The sequence below is a fragment of the Terrapene carolina genome, unplaced genomic scaffold (genome assembly GCF_002925995.2).
Source record: "Terrapene carolina triunguis isolate 2854851 unplaced genomic scaffold, T_m_triunguis-2.0 Scaffold132, whole genome shotgun sequence".
Lineage (NCBI taxonomy): Eukaryota > Metazoa > Chordata > Testudines > Emydidae > Terrapene > Terrapene triunguis.
In genome coordinates, this window is record NW_020664483.1 from 10,509,193 (window position 1) to 10,524,633 (window position 15,441).

At 44.7% G+C, this 15,441-nt stretch overlaps 1 protein-coding gene across 1 annotated transcript in view; it reads left to right on the forward strand.

Annotated features, from left to right (window-relative positions):
* The window catches only part of ISM1 (isthmin 1), a 57,191-nt gene that overhangs the window by 25,277 nt on the left and 16,473 nt on the right, over positions 1 to 15,441 (forward strand). Inside the window, exon 2 of the mRNA XM_026653190.2 lies at positions 14,345 to 14,584. Coding sequence (XP_026508975.1) covers positions 14,345 to 14,584 — 240 coding nt within the window. The remainder of the gene's footprint in view (positions 1 to 14,344; positions 14,585 to 15,441) is intronic.

Here is a 15,441-nt window from a genome sequence, read left to right on the forward strand (position 1 = left end):
CCCAGATGACGCAGGGTCTTCAGTTTCCCAAGATGCAGACTGATGAAAGCAAACTGGCCAAAGCTCAGTTCAGTTAAGGCAGAGGTATAACTGGCTGGTTAAAGGTAGCAACTAGAGTGCTTAAGGAGGTTTGCTCCAGGGAAACCATTAGATCCCATAGTGCTCCTGAAGTCACAGGTACCTCTAGGGGCCAAAAATACCTTTCTCCATCTTGTTTGTTGTGCCACTTGTGACCATTTCTCTTGGATGCAGACGCTGCCATAGTTACTCATGCCTTTGTCCCCCTCCAGGAATAAGATTGTTTTGTTTTTGCTGTATCTTTTTTTTTTTTTAATTGCACATTAAAAGTGAGTCAAAAATAGGGCTTTGTATGGAATGACTGTTACACTGAAATAAGATTTGCTTGTCACTTTATATATGGTCAGAGTAAGGTCGAGTTTAACGTTATCCGTGTGATTGCTTTGGGTATTGCCATTTTAATTCTTCCCACTGTCCATTATGGGAGGAATTTACAACTGAAGTCAGTGCTTGAGTTTTTGCATACATGAGTCGGGAGGGGGACTTAAGGGGATATGCCAGGTCCCCACTACTCACTTCTGCGTTTCTTAAAAAGGAAGAGAGCTGGAACACCAGTCAGCTTCCCCAGCGCCTCTTCCCCACAAGACATATTACCATCACCCCCAAAATTTGAGGGCTGACTACAATGCTCAATATTGGACATTAATTCCTCCCACTCAAACACAAAGAGGAATTAAACAGCAACAATGAAAGATATGTGACCATTATTCTACTAACACACATTTCTCATGAGTGGTATCGGGGAAGTCAGTCAGACTACCCACATGAGCAAAATCACATGTGTAAATGTTGGCAAGATTGAGGCCTATTTAGGTAGCAATTTTTTTTTGTTTTAAAATTAAGGCCTACATTTTAAAGAGCAACTTTAAATGGAGACACCTTAAAGAGTCTCAATTTTCAGAGAATAGGTGCTCCACACTTCCTGAAAATCAGACACCTTTATAAGGACTCAAGTTGGGCAGCCAAGTGTTGTGATCCCAAAAGCCACTAATCACTTTTGAAAGTTGAATCCTAAACAAAATAGCCCATGGGAAACGGCTAGAGGTGATCTTACCAAAAAATTAGGCCAGGCTAATGCCCAAATTATACATGATTTTGGCATAACTGTCCAGCCTGTCTCCCCACTGCACCATTAAAAAAGATCTGCAGTAATTGCCCAAAACATCTGGGGGCAAATGCTAAGAAATTGACCAATGCCAGAATCTCCTCTACTCTTCTCGAATCTCTCTTCCAGCTCAGACAACATTTTAAGTAAGGCTTGATTCTGCCCTCCTCACCAAAGCCACTGAGCAACCTCACTAATTTATCTCCTAGCAGAGTGAAAGGGGTGCTTCTCTACTCCAGCCTTTCCTGACTTCTGCTTCTCTTTCACCCTCTTTGCTTTCTCTCCCTTTTGGGCTTTCACAGTTTTGTGCTCTCCTGACCTTGCTGACTGACTGTAGTGGCTTCTCCTCTGCCGGCATCCATTAGGATTCTCCAGTCTTCTTCCGCCATGCCATGGGTTCCCTAATTCTTTTGTAGTGTAATCTGCATTACTAGAGGGGAGCAAAGAGAGGCAGTCACGTCAACCACCTCCCTTTCAATTTGCAGTCACATAATGTCCCTGTGGCAATTACAGACATTTATTTGGAAGAGTAGTGTTAGGAAAGTAATGTAATTAAGCAGCAGGAAGCAAGGAAGCGCAAGCAATATATAGCCAGCCAGCTCACCACAGACCACCAGCAAGCGCTTCACAATTTTGCGCTGTATACACACTGGGGCACCTCATACAGCTCCAAGTAGATGCACCTCTCCATCCCAGTCCAGATCTTGTTCACTCTATCCATTTCTCAGACATCTCCTTTCAGATGTCCCACTGCTCTCCACAATTGAACTGCTGAATTCTGAGGAAGTTTTTTAAGATGCCCAAATGATTAGTAAGGGGACACTGGTACCAAGCTTGATAAAACGGTCATCTAACTCCTCAAACGGTAGGGTCTTAAAGCTTGCAGGTTGAGATTAATTCTTGATGGAATTCCACTGCAGGTGATGGATTTATTCCTAGGATGAATTTGACTATCAATGTTACTGTCATTAACATCCAGGTGGCTTCAAGCATTCAGTGCAGCTAATGAGTTTAAAGACTCAATTAATTTATTGCAAGAGTAACTTAGACTTAAGTAGTGAGCTGCAGGGGGTGGGGGTGAAGAAATGAAGATAACTATTTTTCTTTCACCTACCTGTCTGATTCAGAGGCATCTGCCTCGTTCAGTTCCTATATGGTATTCATTTCCTGTCTGCAGTCTACTGGAATACCCATTGAGTTGTTTGAAATTGAAAATCAAGTCATGCTTCTTTTATCGGCTCTAGAAAATAGTGAAAGAAGAAGGGGGGCTGTTTTTTAAAGAATATTTTTGTATATAGATGGTGTATGTATAGTATAAGAAGCCTGGTTCTTTTACATGTCTGCTTCCTCAGTTTCTTCCCCTTGCAACCGCGCCTCTCCTCTCTCACACACACACACACACACCCCGCAACCCTCCAGGGGCAGAGGGATGACATAGCATCCTCTGTAGCTTGTTTCTGAAGCAAGAAAGCTTATTACCATTGTGTATGCAGATGCAAGTTATTCCGTTGGAATTCAGTCACTCATGTGACTCTTACCCCCGATCCTTTCAAAATGGAGACACTCACATTGCATGTCCAGGCTTAAAAATATATTGCTTATATAATGGGCAAGGGAATAGATGTGGTATGTGACCTTGACCTCATCACTTCAAGTCTCTGCCTCAGTTTCTCTGTCTAAACTGGGGAGGATATTTACCTGACATGACTGTTGCAATGATTAGTATCTGCACAGTGCTTTGAACATATGAAACACTAATTATTATTGGCAATTGTTGCCTCCTCTTCCCTTCCCCCCCCCAGCTGAACAAAAAAGGGGGGGGAGTGGATGGGAGGGGGCAGGCAAGCAGGCTTGCAGTGGTTTGGTGGTGTGTTTTCAGTATCCAAGACGCTAGTGAGCACAGGAAACATCATGTTTTTCAAATATAACACTTGTCTGCTTTCTTGCTTCCCCATTATTAGCTTTTGATTGTGTGGTGAAGTCATCCTGTAGCTTGTGACCCACATGGAATTAACACTTTCAAGTCACCAAGGAAAACATCTGCCAGATACCACAGCCAGAATATCAGACACTTCTGTAAGCCCAGGGTGAATATTTAGTGGCCTTTAAGAGGAAGGCATAGATGCAGGGAGTAATTGTTTCTTGGAAACTATAAACGGCTGAAGGCAACATTGAAAGCTGTGAATTGTTTTCAAGCAAGGTCATTTTTTCCGCTTGGGAGAGATAAAAACTTCAATTATTAAACCTGGTTTACATCACTGAAATCATAGTCTTAGTGACTGAGTGGAATGAACTTGTGAAAGGTCATCTTAAAAAGCCACAAGAAGAATTCTAGATGTAGGTATCTATTGTCTTTTAATTACACTGACTATACATGCTGGCCTGTAAAAACCAGACCAAAATATTGCATTCAAACAACATTAGCGCTCTGGATTTCTGGATTTTTTTTTTTTTTTGTGGCTTTGATTCTAGCTTTTAGCAGATCCTTCCAGTCTGCTGGGACTTGCTTATTGTGTGTAAAAGATGACGTGATTTCCAAATATTGGGATTTTAGATTACATAGACAAAATTCAGCCCTAGTGTAAACAGGTGCAACACTATTGAATCTTGCTCCACACTGAGATACTGAGATGGCTAAAGGCTTGATCCAGTGCTTGTTGAAGTCAAAGGAAGGGTTCCTGTTCACTTCAGTGGGTGATGGATCCCACATCAGGTGGGCCCAGGTTGGAGTGTTGGGGTCAGTCTCTTCTCAGAAATGTGATGATGATGAGCAACTTCAGTGTAGTGGCACTGGTGTAAAATCCATACCAACAAGAGCAGAATCAGGTCATTGCCTTTTTTGAAAGGGGACTTTCACAGTCAAGCAAATATGAAAGACCCCCACTATCTATACAACTGATAGTTTACTTGGAGCTTCACCTCAGCAGAGGACAAGATATGTCTGTTATTGGTATTTTGTTTGGATTTAGATTGTAGTCTGTGTCCCAAAGCGATTATCTTTGTTCTGTATTTGTACAGTGCCTATCACAATGGGGTCCTGCTCTGTTATAATACAGATAGTTCAGTCTCTGGTCATTATTAATTATCCTCATGTCCTTGGTGATGGCCCCTCAAACCAGGGTAAGGTTGCCAACCCTCCCGATTTCGCCGGGACGCTCCCAGAATCAGGCCAGGTCTCTTTTCTGAGTGGTAAAAGCTAATTTAGACCCCATCATTTTGTATGTATAGCTGGGATTGTAGTTTCCAATGTGCATTACTCTGCACTTATCAGCACTGCGTTTCATTGAATTATGTACATGTGCTAAGTTACCTTGAGTCATGTTTTGGTTGCTTTGGCACTTTGGGCAGTGGGACTCAGATACTATTGGAATGGGCAATGCTACAAAATCGCAAGCTAGCTAGACAGAGGTCACCTGAGCAGCCCTCAGGCCTGACTCCACATCATGAACACAGGTAGAAAAAGATGTAGCACTAGGCAATGTAAGTGGTCCCAGAGGGGGAAATAGCTAGGTCACGTTACAGTCAGTAGGGCCCAGATCCACAAAGATACTTAGGCACCTAAGTTCCAATTTTAGGCGCCACTGTGATCCACAAGAGTCCTGGATAGCTGCCATCTAACCCTGTAGGGGCCAACACTCATTAGGCACCTAAGCACATAAGTTGCTGCTTCTGGGCATGTTCACTGCTGCCTTACTTTAGTCATCCAGACATCTACGTCCTGCCTAAGCCTTGGTGCAATCTACATACCAGGGAAGATAGGCGGAGGAGTGTCTCTCCTATGTATGGCCTAATCCAATAGGCATGCTCAGAGGCTGCCCACCGGATCATGTCCCAGTCAAGATCTGTCCAGTGGTGGTGCTTTTGTCCACCTTATAGCTTTTAGCCCAGTGGCCAGAATGATCACCAGGAATCTGGGTCTCCGACCTGCCTGATGGATTTGAACAGGGGTCTCCCACCTCTCAGTTGAGTACCAAGCTATGAGATATTCTGATATGGGGCTCCCTCAGTCTCTCCTGAGGAAACTTTTCCACCTTGTATAAATCAATTAAATAATCATTGGGACAGAGAGAGTGCAAGTGAGAACAACTCTATAGCATGGTGGTCCACTCCTCCTGCTCCAACAACTCCTAACATTCTCCCAAGACACAACACAGGTGCCTAAGCCACCTGACACCAGGAGAGGGGTTCTTGGTTGTAGATCCCTAGCAGAGAGAGGCACCTGCCTTTGAGAGAGGCTGGGCTTAGGACACACCCCTCACATTGGCATCTCCCATTGGCTAACTTAGCTGGCTCCCTGCCTCACATAATGGATCCCATTGCAAGGCACATTTCTCTCCCCATTCCTTGTATAAGGAGCCTAGCTACCTAACCAAGTCTTTGTGGATCCCATTGTCGTCCCCTTGAATTTTTTTTCTAAGCGCCTATAAGTTAAGCGTTGCAATGTCTAAGTCCATTTGTGGAGCCAGGCCTAAATGGCTACATCTCATTGTACTCCACCACCCAGGAGCCATGATGCATTGATGTCTCTGCGCATCTGCTCCCACTCTATGGAGTGGTTCAGCCACGCCGTAAAGCACCGAATTGAACAGTTTGCACATGTAGATTTATAAGATGAGCAAGAGCAAAGAGACAGGAGACGGTATAGCGCTTGCATGAGATGGACGGGGAAGGCAGAATTAGTATTAACTAGCTGTGTCCTTTCCTGCTTTGCCTTTTTGGTTTCTTTTCAAGGGAGAGTTTTCTTATGTAGCATCCCACTGGTACAGATATTTATGCTGTGTTCACCACAGCACCCAGTTGTTAATCAGTTCAGCAGCACGCGCGCACACACACATGCCAAGAAAGTATCCCTGAAGCAGTGGTGTCCAACCCTTCCCGCATGAAGGCCAAACGTACTATTTCAAAGAGGTCAAGCAGCCACGAGAAATGCTTCGGGGCAGAGTCTCTACCCCGTTCCGATCAGGTATCAAAAGTTATCTGCAAGTCCTGGACCGGGTGTGGAAAGGAGTCCCTGGTGGGACTAGAGCCAGCATAGCTGGCTTCTTACACCTCTTTTTGCACAGCTACTTCAGCAGGGTAGTCCTAGGCCAGAGTGCACTGCACTCAAGCTGATTTTGTCTCTTGGGGACCATAGCCTGTTGGCACAAGCTAGCTAGAGCAGCCCCCAGGCTGTTCTAATCCAATTATCACAAAATACCTATGAACCAAGCCCCAGAGAGATAGAGGTTTGGAGGGCATAGTTGCTTGGAGGAGGGTGTAGTTGCTTGGAGGAGGGGAAGGAGGGGGGCCCAGGGCCACTGCACTCTTTCTCCTGCCATATATAGTACTCTGCCAGGGGTGCTGTTGGCAGAGCTCTCCAGCAGAGTAGTGGGTCTTGGAGTAAACCTACTGAAATGCATGGGGCAGTTCGGACCTCAGAGCTATTGCTTCCGGTACATTCAGATAGATCACTGCTTTGGATACACTTGCAAGTTTAAGATTTTCTTCACAGGCATAAAGGCTAGAAACTTTTAGTAGAAAACAAAAGCTGGGATTCTGGTGTGCCTATGCCTCAGTCTACCCCAGGAAGAGGAGGGACTATTTAAGTTTAAGGTAACAGGCAGCATTGGCAACTGCATCTACTCTTTCTTCTTAAGGCTAAAGACTTGAGCTTTGACACGCCACCTTGCCATTGTACTAACTTCTCACTTAGCATCACTCTCCACCTTTTCTAAGGGCTTGTTTCACATAGTAGTTGATCCAGAATAAAGGTAGAGTGTGGATTTAAAGCAGAATAGCTCTTCCTGATTAACTCCATGTGGACACACGATAAAGAGCAGCCACACATGTAACTAATCAGGAATGATTCTCCATGTAGACAAGCTCTAAGGGGGAGCAGGATTGCAGTTTTTGTTCTTGCACAGACATGTGGGTAATTGGGCAGAAGTACTGCAAACTAACAGGCAGTTTTGCAATGCTTTGTGTAACACGGGGCAAGTAAATACTAGTTTACTATATTATGACTGAATACAGCAGGCCAGAGCAACAGCTGATGTAAGTCAGCATAGCTCCACTGATTTCAGTGGGGGTTATAATGATACAGCTAGAAATTTGAGTCAATTTTTAGAGAGAAACTCAAGAGCATTGCTGCCTTTGCATCTGCTTTGCTCCTTTTGCTACATATTTCTTTGCAGCGAAAGAACAGTCAGACCGTTTTTATGGAGCACAGATGGGACACAGATACAAATTTTATATCCATGCAGAGCTCTAGTCATTAGGATTCCCATCAGCACAGGGAAGAGGTTCTCAAACTGTGGTCCGCAGACTGAGCTCCATTCAGGTGGTCCACGGATAGTTCCCTCTAAGGCGCACACCTGGGCGGCCGCACACAAGAGAATGAAGGACCACCCACCTAATTAGTGGAGCTGTGCAGGCGTGGTTCCACTAATTAGGTGCCTGGACCCTAGAGAAGACGCACATGTAAGGAGAGGTGGTGGCCTTGGGGGGAGGGAGCAGTGGGAGGAGGTGGGGGGGGCAGTGGGGTGAGAAGAGGGGGTAGGGGGAATTTGGGATGTGCACGGTTGTGGCAACCAGAGAAGAGGCGACTTTCCCCAGCTCCAGGGCTGCAGCTGCTGGGGAGAGACGGCCCTCCTTCCCAGACCTAGCTCTGGGGCTGGTGAGGGAGAGACCCCCCTGGTCCTTCCCAGTCCCAGCTCTGGGGCTGCTGTGATGGGAGAGAGAGGGAGAGACCCCCCCTCCTTCCCAGCCCCAGCAGGGGAGAGAGGGCACATCCATTGCATTAGAAATGTAAGACCACTGGTATTAAAATATGAGCTGTGTGTTTTTATTTGTAGAACAAAAAAACATTAATTATTATTAAGGGTTTTTTTTATATAGTGCTTTTATCCAAAATGCTTTACAATAGTTAGCTAACGGTACAAACAACATTTGGAAAGATCATTACGTGGTCCACCAAGACCCTCAGCAATTTTCAAGTGGTCTGTGAAAAAAGAAGTTTGAGAACCACTGGCATGGGGTACTAACCCTGGAGTCCTAAAGAAATGTAACCATACATTAGGTGTAGCAACAGCTTACCTTACATATCCCATCACAAAACATCCCTTCTAGCTGGACAGTTGATTTGGGGTTTGTCAGGGACAGGATATTTCTAGCTAAAATAAAGCCCTTCCCCTTCCAGGGCAAAGGAAAAGAGTCTAATTTAAAAACACTCCTTCAGTCCACTCCCCCTCAGTACAGAGATTTTTTTTTTATTCATATCCAGGTGGAGGAAAGTATACCCAAGACTGGGACCCTGAATTGGTAGGCTGCCCTATGCCACTATTTGCAGAGCCACTTACTATATATAGTACCTTCTTCCATACACAGAAGCACTTCCTTTTCAATAGGGAAGCTCGGCCAGACACTTCCCCAATTCATAAAGAGCCACATCATACAGCACTGCTTCTATCCATTCTCTCCCACAATGAGAAATGGTTCTGCTTCTTATATTTCATAGCAGGTCTGCACTCAGTCACCTGCTCTGTCACATGATTCAGTGGGTGGGATCATAGAAACCAGGCCCACGTGAACCCGGTAAAGCCCCAGCTCACACTGTGACAGTGGGTCGTTAAGACCTGCCTCTCTTAACCTTCCTTAGAAGTTTTAATTTGATACAATATCATTCTAACCTTACTGTACTCAATTGTTGCATAGCATGGCTTAACACACAGTGCTAAACACCAGTTGTGTGTTAAAACCAGAGTTGGCTGCACTTCAGCCATCACTAGCTCTGGAAACATAACAGCTCTTCAAAATCAAAACAATCTGTTAAGGCAGGTGGGGAATGAAACCTAATGACTAAAATGATTTTCTGTCAAGCCTCTAGGCCTTACTTAGTCTCTGATAGCAATATAATCTTTAATAGCATCTGAGAGGTTTCCTAATAAATAAATGTTATTAGTTCTTGGTGGTTGAGGGTACTGTACAAGGTGCATCATGAAAGTGCAGTGGTGTATTGTCAAGTTTCAGCCCATGATCTTTGAAATAGCTTGTAAAATGATGTTGGCAAAGGAGAATACCAAAAAATATAAATCAGTGCAGCTGAAGAAAGGTTTCTGTGATAAATTTCTGTGCCACTTGGGGTCTGTTTGACTTTGACTTCCAAATTCATTCATCTCTAGGCTAAGGAGCTCAAGCAAACGTGCCAAAACTCACTGGCACTCTTTACAGAGCACGGTGTATGCGCCAATGAGTTCTTTAATAGCTGCTGAGTCCGATGCACAAGTGACAGTCCTGTCCACAGATAGGACACACCCACGCACTAGCTATGCTCTGAATCCAAGCAGCAGATTCTTTCCTCCTCTGATGCCAGTCATCACAAAGCTTGATCAAGTCTGCCTTGCAATACCTCGCTCCATCTACAAGCTGACTCCGCCAACCAGAGCAGCATTCTGCAGTCCTTTCCCAATCATCCACAGAGATTCCAAAAGATCTAAAAAGCAACAGAGTCCTGTGGCACCTGTAAGACTAACAGATGTATTGGAGCATAAGCTTTCATGGGTGAATACGAAGTGGGTATTAGTATGCTCTAATACATCTGTTAGTCTTACAGGTGCCACAGGACTCTGTTGCTTTTTACAGATCCAGACTAACACGGCTACCCCTCTGATACAAAAGATCTAAGTCATCTTTGCAAGCATCCCAAAGTCTGTGCAGTGGTCTGCCTCTTTCTAGACCCTTCATGAGCTTCAGAGTGTAGTACACTCTTCAGGTTCCTATAATCCAGCATTCACTTGACATGTCCAAGCCACCTGAGTCTTTTCTTACTAATCAACATTCCCATGAATGACATACCAGTACTATTTAACACTTCCACATTTGTTACCCCGTCTTGCCATCTTATTCAAAGAATTTTACGGAAGAACTGATATGAACGTTGTTTAGTCTTTTGGTATGTTTGGCTTAAGTCATCCATGTTTCTGAGCCATATACAAGAGTGGATAAAACATGTCTCATAAATACAGATTTTCACTTTAGTTGACAATTTGTTATTGTTCCAGGCTCTGTCTTGCAGCTGGGAACTTTGCTGCAAAAGACCAAAATTCCTAGCTGCTTTGCTGATTCTATGAGTGAGCTCAGCATCAAGATCTACATTGCTGGTAACAGTAAAGACAAGGTAGCAAAATTGGTCAGCAACATCCAGACGAATACCATCTAAGGTGATATCTGGAACTGGTTCTGAAGAGCTGTAATGCATGATAACAGTCTTCTTCAAGCTTATGGCTAGCCCAAAGATTTTGCATGAATCGGAGAACTTGGTTATGAGATGTTGTAGGGCATCAACACTGTGAGCCACAAGGGTTGCATCATCTGCAAATAACAAGTCTGTTATGACGATCTCCTAAATGCTTTTGGGTGAAAGAAAGAGTAGTTCCTCCAGGATATCCTATCCTGCTCCGGTCCTTCCCTTTACTTCTCTGCCTCAGCTGAACTTCCAACTCAGGAGCAGAGGTTAAAATAAGGGAGAGGAAGGACAGCTTCCCTGCCTCTGCTGAAAATATAGAGAGTGCCCCCCCTCCTCTTTGACTGATGCTATTAAAAGTAGAGGAAGGGCTCCCATTCCTGTTTCAATCCCATATTACCCCCCCTCCCCCCACTAGGAGAGAGTGGCCGTGCAATTCTGTGCTGCTAGCTTCTCACTGTTGTGGAGGCAGAAGAGCAAGGGGGGAAAGGTTCCAAATAATCTAATTACTAAAAAGTTCCATTGCATAGCAGATAAGGAAATTCTCCTGTCTGTAGGATTATCTCTTGCCCACCACCCTCAAATTCCCGCAGTGTCAAGGTCCCATATGGCTCACCCAACCTCTGGGTCCCATGCAGAGTGATCCCCACTAAACCCCTGTGGAGGCAATGAATTACCATTATTCCCCATTTTAAAGGTGAGGAACTAGAGCACAGCCAGATTAGGGTATGGGATTTTCAAGCACCTAAGTAACTAGGCCATGGTCACATTCTGGGTCTCAGTTCAGAGCCTTCACCACAGCACCATTCTTCCTCTTCCATTGGTCCCCTGCATCACTTGCTACATGCCGTAGAACTCTGGCAGTGAATGAGGCGGGGGTGCTCTCCATGCTGCCACTAATGACTTAAAAAAATCTTTCTGCACTTGATCTTTATTTTCTTCACACTGCGCCTAAATGAACAACTGCTAATGAGAATCTGACACCTGGCACTGAGCTGTTATCCCACCCTTATCTGTGATCAGGGCAACAAGGACATTACTGTCTTCCTCAAACAAAAGCTTGCCTTAGTGTGGCAGTCTCTCTCTCTAATGAGCTGCTGGAATTGCCTTGTCATATGGCCATTAGCAATATGCTCCAGTCAGTGTATATCAGGGGTGGGCAAACTACGGCCCGGGGGCCACATCTGGCCCTTCAGACATTATAATCCGGCCCTCGAGCTCCCGCCGGGGAGCGGTTCCTAGGGCTTGCGCGGCTCCTGGAAGCAACGACCTGTCCTCCCTCCGGCTCCTATGCATAGGGGCTCTGCACACTGCCCCAAGCGCTGCCCCCACAGCTCCCACTGGCCGGGAACCACAACCAATGGGAGCTGCAGGGGTTGCACCTGCAGACAGGGCAGCACGCAGAGCCGCCTGGCTGCACCTCTGCGTAGGAGCCGGAGGAAGGACATGCCGCTGCTTCCAGGACCTGCTTGAGGTAAGCGCCACCCAGAGCCTTGTTCCTGACCCCCTCCTGTGCCCCAACCCCATGCCCTAGCCCTGATCCCCCTCCTGCCCTCTGATCCCCTGGGTCCCAGCCCAGAGACCCTCCTGCACCCCCAACCACTCATCCCCAGCCCCACCCCAGAGCCTGCACCCCCAGCTGGAGCCTTCACCCTCACCGCCCCAGTCCGGAGCCCACATCCTGAACTCCTCGTTTCTGGCCCCACCCCGGAGCCCTCACCCCCTTCCGCACCTCAACACCCAATTTCATGAGCATTCATGGCCCGCCATACAATTTCCATACCCAGATGTGACCCTTGGGCCAAAAAGTTTGCCCACCCCTGGTGTATATTATACATACTTCAGAGAGCTCAGAAATCTTAGTTGTTTTCCCATTTTGAAGAGTTATAAATCTATGATTCCACATGGGTTAAAGAGAATTGTTTTAGCAGGTGGCATTCATGCGTAAAGGCTTAAAATTATTTTATGAAATGTAAAAGGTGTGAATAATCCTTTTCAATGAAATGAAATACTGGCACATCTTAGGAATTTAGAGGAGATGCCTCATTTATACAAGAAACCCATCTGCCTGATTGAGAGACTTCATAACCTCAGAGAGACTGGCTGGAGATTGCTATCTCAAATGGCCCTTCTTCCAAAACAAGGCAGGCAGCTATACTTTTCCATAAAGAAATGTGGAATACAAATTGTGAACACCTTCCGCAATGAAGAGTGTTGCGTTTGAATACTTGAAGTTAAGCTTAGAGCTAGTCTACACTAGAAGCGCTACAATGGTGCAGCTGCACCGATACAGCTGCGCCGCTGTAGCCCATCTGGGGAAAACGTTCTATGCTGACGGGAGAGAGTTCTCCCGTCGGCATACTAAATCCACCTCCGCGAGAGGCGGTAGCTATGTCAGCAGGAGAAGCTCTCCCGCCAACCACACCAGCACTTACGTCAGTGTAACTTATGCCGCTTGGGGGCGGGGAGGAGCTTATTCAAACTCAAAACAGACCCTGTGTGACATGCACAACCAAAGTAGTGACCAGAGTGATGTGCTCTCATCAGCCAATGTTGCTTGTGAGGCGGGATGCTGAGTTTTCAACCAGCTGGAGCTTGTTTTAAAGCTCGGTGCACTCACTCCCGGTAGTAACCTGTGTGGGAGGCCATAGAGGTGCAGGAGCTACTGTAACCATCTAATTGTCGGGTAGTAAGTGATGCAGCCTTCTTAACAGTCCCAGCTGGAAGCCAGAATTTTTGTCCGCTGTAGCTATTTGAATGTCAAAAACAATGAGGAAACCCGAAGAACTGCCAGGCTATAACCTAACCTAACTATCAAGGGCAGTAACCGGAAATATTATGGTGCTGGCTAACTCTTGAAAGCCATTTCCTTCATCTCACCTGCATAGTCTCTGTGCTGCTCAGGGAATCCAGTCTCCATTTCCTTTCAGCCTTTGGTCTTGGCGATAACCGATGATGGTTTTATAATGGGGACACCTGCCTGCGAAGGACTGAATTAAAACCACCATTTTATCTTACCTCGAGCACTGAACTATTGAATGGCAGTAAGCAAAATAGTAGCCACTCACTCCTGTTATGTGAAGGGGTATTAACTTTTGTAACTCCAATTCAGGTCAGGTAGAAATATACTTGAGTTTCTTACTACCAATCCTGTGTGTCACACCCTTGTTACAAGAGCTACAGGTCAATATTGAATTTGAATTTAAACCAATGATACAGAGATATAGGGCTGTGCATATCTATTACTAATTCCTCAGCTATGTAGTGCCTCTGACCAAATACACAGGCTGCATTAGTGTAGAAAATTAAGATGCTTCTGAAATCACAGGATAAACCCTTTATGAAGTGGATATTTAATTTTGCAATAAAAATCATTGCTAGTATCAGATACCCTGCCCCAAAACAGTATAATGTCACATTTCTTCATGGGTTTCTGTCTGTCTGAATTTATTTTATAGCAGCAATAGTGTTTTTTGTCAGACGTACATGACTGGGAAACTGTTTAATCACAGTGCTCCAAGATACTGATGTAAATTACTCATTATCTAACAGTAATCTAAAGCCTTAAACCAGTATGCCTGTCAGAAACACATACATTAGCTGAAGGTGGCTAGACTTTACAATTAATCTGTCTGCAGATTGATACTATTGTAACTGAATGATTCTCTGAGAGCTGATGCTGAGCTCTTTGGAAAATTCTAGCATTACATTTTATATACTAGCTTTGGGATGTACATGTAAGGATTTGTATGCACCTTGCAGAATGTACAAAGACTGCCTGAGCAATGTTGTCCTGGTATTCTGCTGTTTGCACACATGCTGTCTGTTTGATGATCTTCATCAATTAAAAGTTGGAGGTAGGGGTCAGAGTAGCCAAGGCTGGGTTTTATTGTTACTGTTGTTACTAATGGTGTTATCTGATTGTATTCCTTTCTCCCCAGAACACCCTGGGTGCAGATGGCCATTCTGCTCCCCAAACCAGCTTCACATTAAACCCCAAGGACAGAAGACAATATCCTGACCACCAGGCAGCACACAGGCCATTCCCCAAACAGCGATTCAGGCAGGAAAATGGACACACATCATTACAAAGAGATGGACCCAGATCCTTCCTCCTGGATCTCCCAAACTTTCCTGACCTATCAAAAGCAGACATCAATGGGCAAAACCCCAACATTCAGGTACACACTTTCATTAAGACTGTGATATTTTACACACTATGGAAAATGACTTAACCCAACCACATCAGCTTTAAACTTTGCTTCAGTCCCTTAGTCACTGCCAGCTGTGCTTTCTTATACCCTTCTTCTGTGTGGTATCCCAACCCATAGTGCTGTTATGTGGAGAGAGAGTCTGAATACTTTTTGCCTACCTGGATGTACCGATCCCCGTTCCCCCTGAGCCCCTTTATGAATGCCACTGACTGCACAGAGCTAGAGATAGAATCATAGTTTTCTTGCAGATGTCTTTCTTTCATCCTCTTGTCATATAGATATTTTCCATTCTTTGGTTTTGGGCAGCGTTTTACCTCTTTTATTTTGTGGCCAACCACTGGCAATGTGACAATCAGGAAACTAGTATCTTGGAAATTATGGTCCAATTCTCATTTGTTACATTAGTGTAAATCTCAACTGATTCCACAGATTACAGTGGAATGACTGTAGATTAGATTCTCACCTAGAGATCAAAATCTGGCCCTCTGTTCAGAAAATAAAGAATTAAATGTTAATCTTAGCAGCAGCTCCCTTGAGTAGAAAGTCCCTCTCTCCACAAAAATCTGATATGTTTTTAGTCAAAATCTTCTTCTTGGTTTTGGAATAACTTACTACAAATCACTTGAATTAAAGACAGAGGGTTAGAAAGAAAAAAATAGCAATTTAATTTAGTGTCTCAAAGAAAAATCTGCATTAATAAGAAGTCATGTTTAACCAAAATAATTTAGTGAAATATTGATCTGCCTAAAACATGTGTTTACAAAAACATAATGCACTATTATAACTAGTATCAGAGGGGTAGCCGTGTTAGTCTGAATCTGTAA